General features: G+C 51.3%; 1 protein-coding gene across 1 annotated transcript; it reads left to right on the top strand.

Annotated features, from left to right (window-relative positions):
• Positions 1-174: 174 nt before the first annotated feature.
• Pmar_PMAR012086 (hypothetical protein) lies at positions 175-586 on the top strand (the record flags this gene model as incomplete). The annotated part of the gene is made up of 1 exon (XM_002768824.1): positions 175-586. A coding segment is annotated over one exon (412 nt), but the record flags the coding sequence as incomplete, so codon positions are not given.
• Positions 587-1,196: the final 610 nt, after the last annotated feature.

Raw genomic sequence — 1,196 nt, 5'->3', positions numbered from 1 at the left:
TTACGGCCTGACGTAAACGGCGTTTACGCCACAGCTGCGCGCGCGTCAGCGCGCTCCTCGATTGAACCACCAACCTATTGTTCATACTGCTCCACGCTAACCGCGATTCGAGATTCATTCACGGGATGTACCGCGACTGCTACAGTTTGTTTTGGAACATTCGCTCCTTTCCTAATGTCAACTGGTGAAGTCTCTGTGGTTGCGATCGATGACCCTTTCCTTATGAAGTTCCCAGGGTGGGTCCGGGAGAAGTCCGACGATGGCGAATATGCCCGCTGTCCTAAATGTGGGAGACTCATTAAGATAAGTAAGAAGTCTTCCAGTGGTGTCAAGTATCACCAAAAGTCTTGCGGGAAAAGGAAGCGCAGCGATCCTAGCAAAACTGGGAACAAGGAGAATCAAGCAGAGTGCAGAGAGGCGCTATATCAGTTTGTGGCCCACTCTGGCGTCCCGCTCTGCACCGTTGAGAATGAATACTTCAAACGCCTACTACGGTGCTTGAATCCACATTTCGAGGCTCCTAGCCGCCGAGATCTAGTTCGTCAATTGCGAGACAGAGTCGCCAATCACGTGGAGATGGTGCAAAGTAATTCAGCTACTCGGTCATGCTTGAACTGATCGCGTGGTTTGCTCTCAGAAAGGCTCGACGGAGTCTCTCAAATAAGCCTGAGTATCGACGCGTGGTCGAGAAGCAGCCGTTCGAGCTTTCTATGTGAGCGATTGATATAGCGGATTTTTAATGCTGAGCTTCCAGGTATAACAGCACACTTTGTCAGAACCGACAAAGTCCGCCGTCAGATTGTGGATTTTAGACGCATCCAAGGCCGTCATACGGCCAGCAACCTTGCCGGGGAGTTGATGAATACGATAACGGAAACTGGGATCGGAGACCGGGTTTGTAGCGTGACCAGTGATGCAGCTTCGGTCAATATCAAGATGATGAAGCTGATTGAGCAAAAGCCTGGGACCATTATCCACGTATTATGTGTGGGGCACAAACTCCACCTATCGGTCACTAATGGTCTGGGTCTGTGGTCTTGCAAAACCATCGATGAAGATGATACTAGGTCCAGTCAGCAGACCGAAGATAGCTCCTCCGACGAAGACGGGGATCCGGACGACATCCTCGCAGAAGCTGAGTCCGATTCGGATGCTGAAGATATAGACGAGTCTTCTGACCTCGCGTGGTCGCGGGG

The sequence above is a fragment of the Perkinsus marinus genome (assembly GCF_000006405.1).
Source record: "Perkinsus marinus ATCC 50983 genomic scaffold scf_1104296967104, whole genome shotgun sequence".
Taxonomy (NCBI): domain Eukaryota; phylum Perkinsozoa; order Perkinsida; family Perkinsidae; genus Perkinsus; species Perkinsus marinus.
Note: the sequence above shows the minus strand (reverse complement) of the source record. Positions and strands in the feature narration are given on the sequence as shown.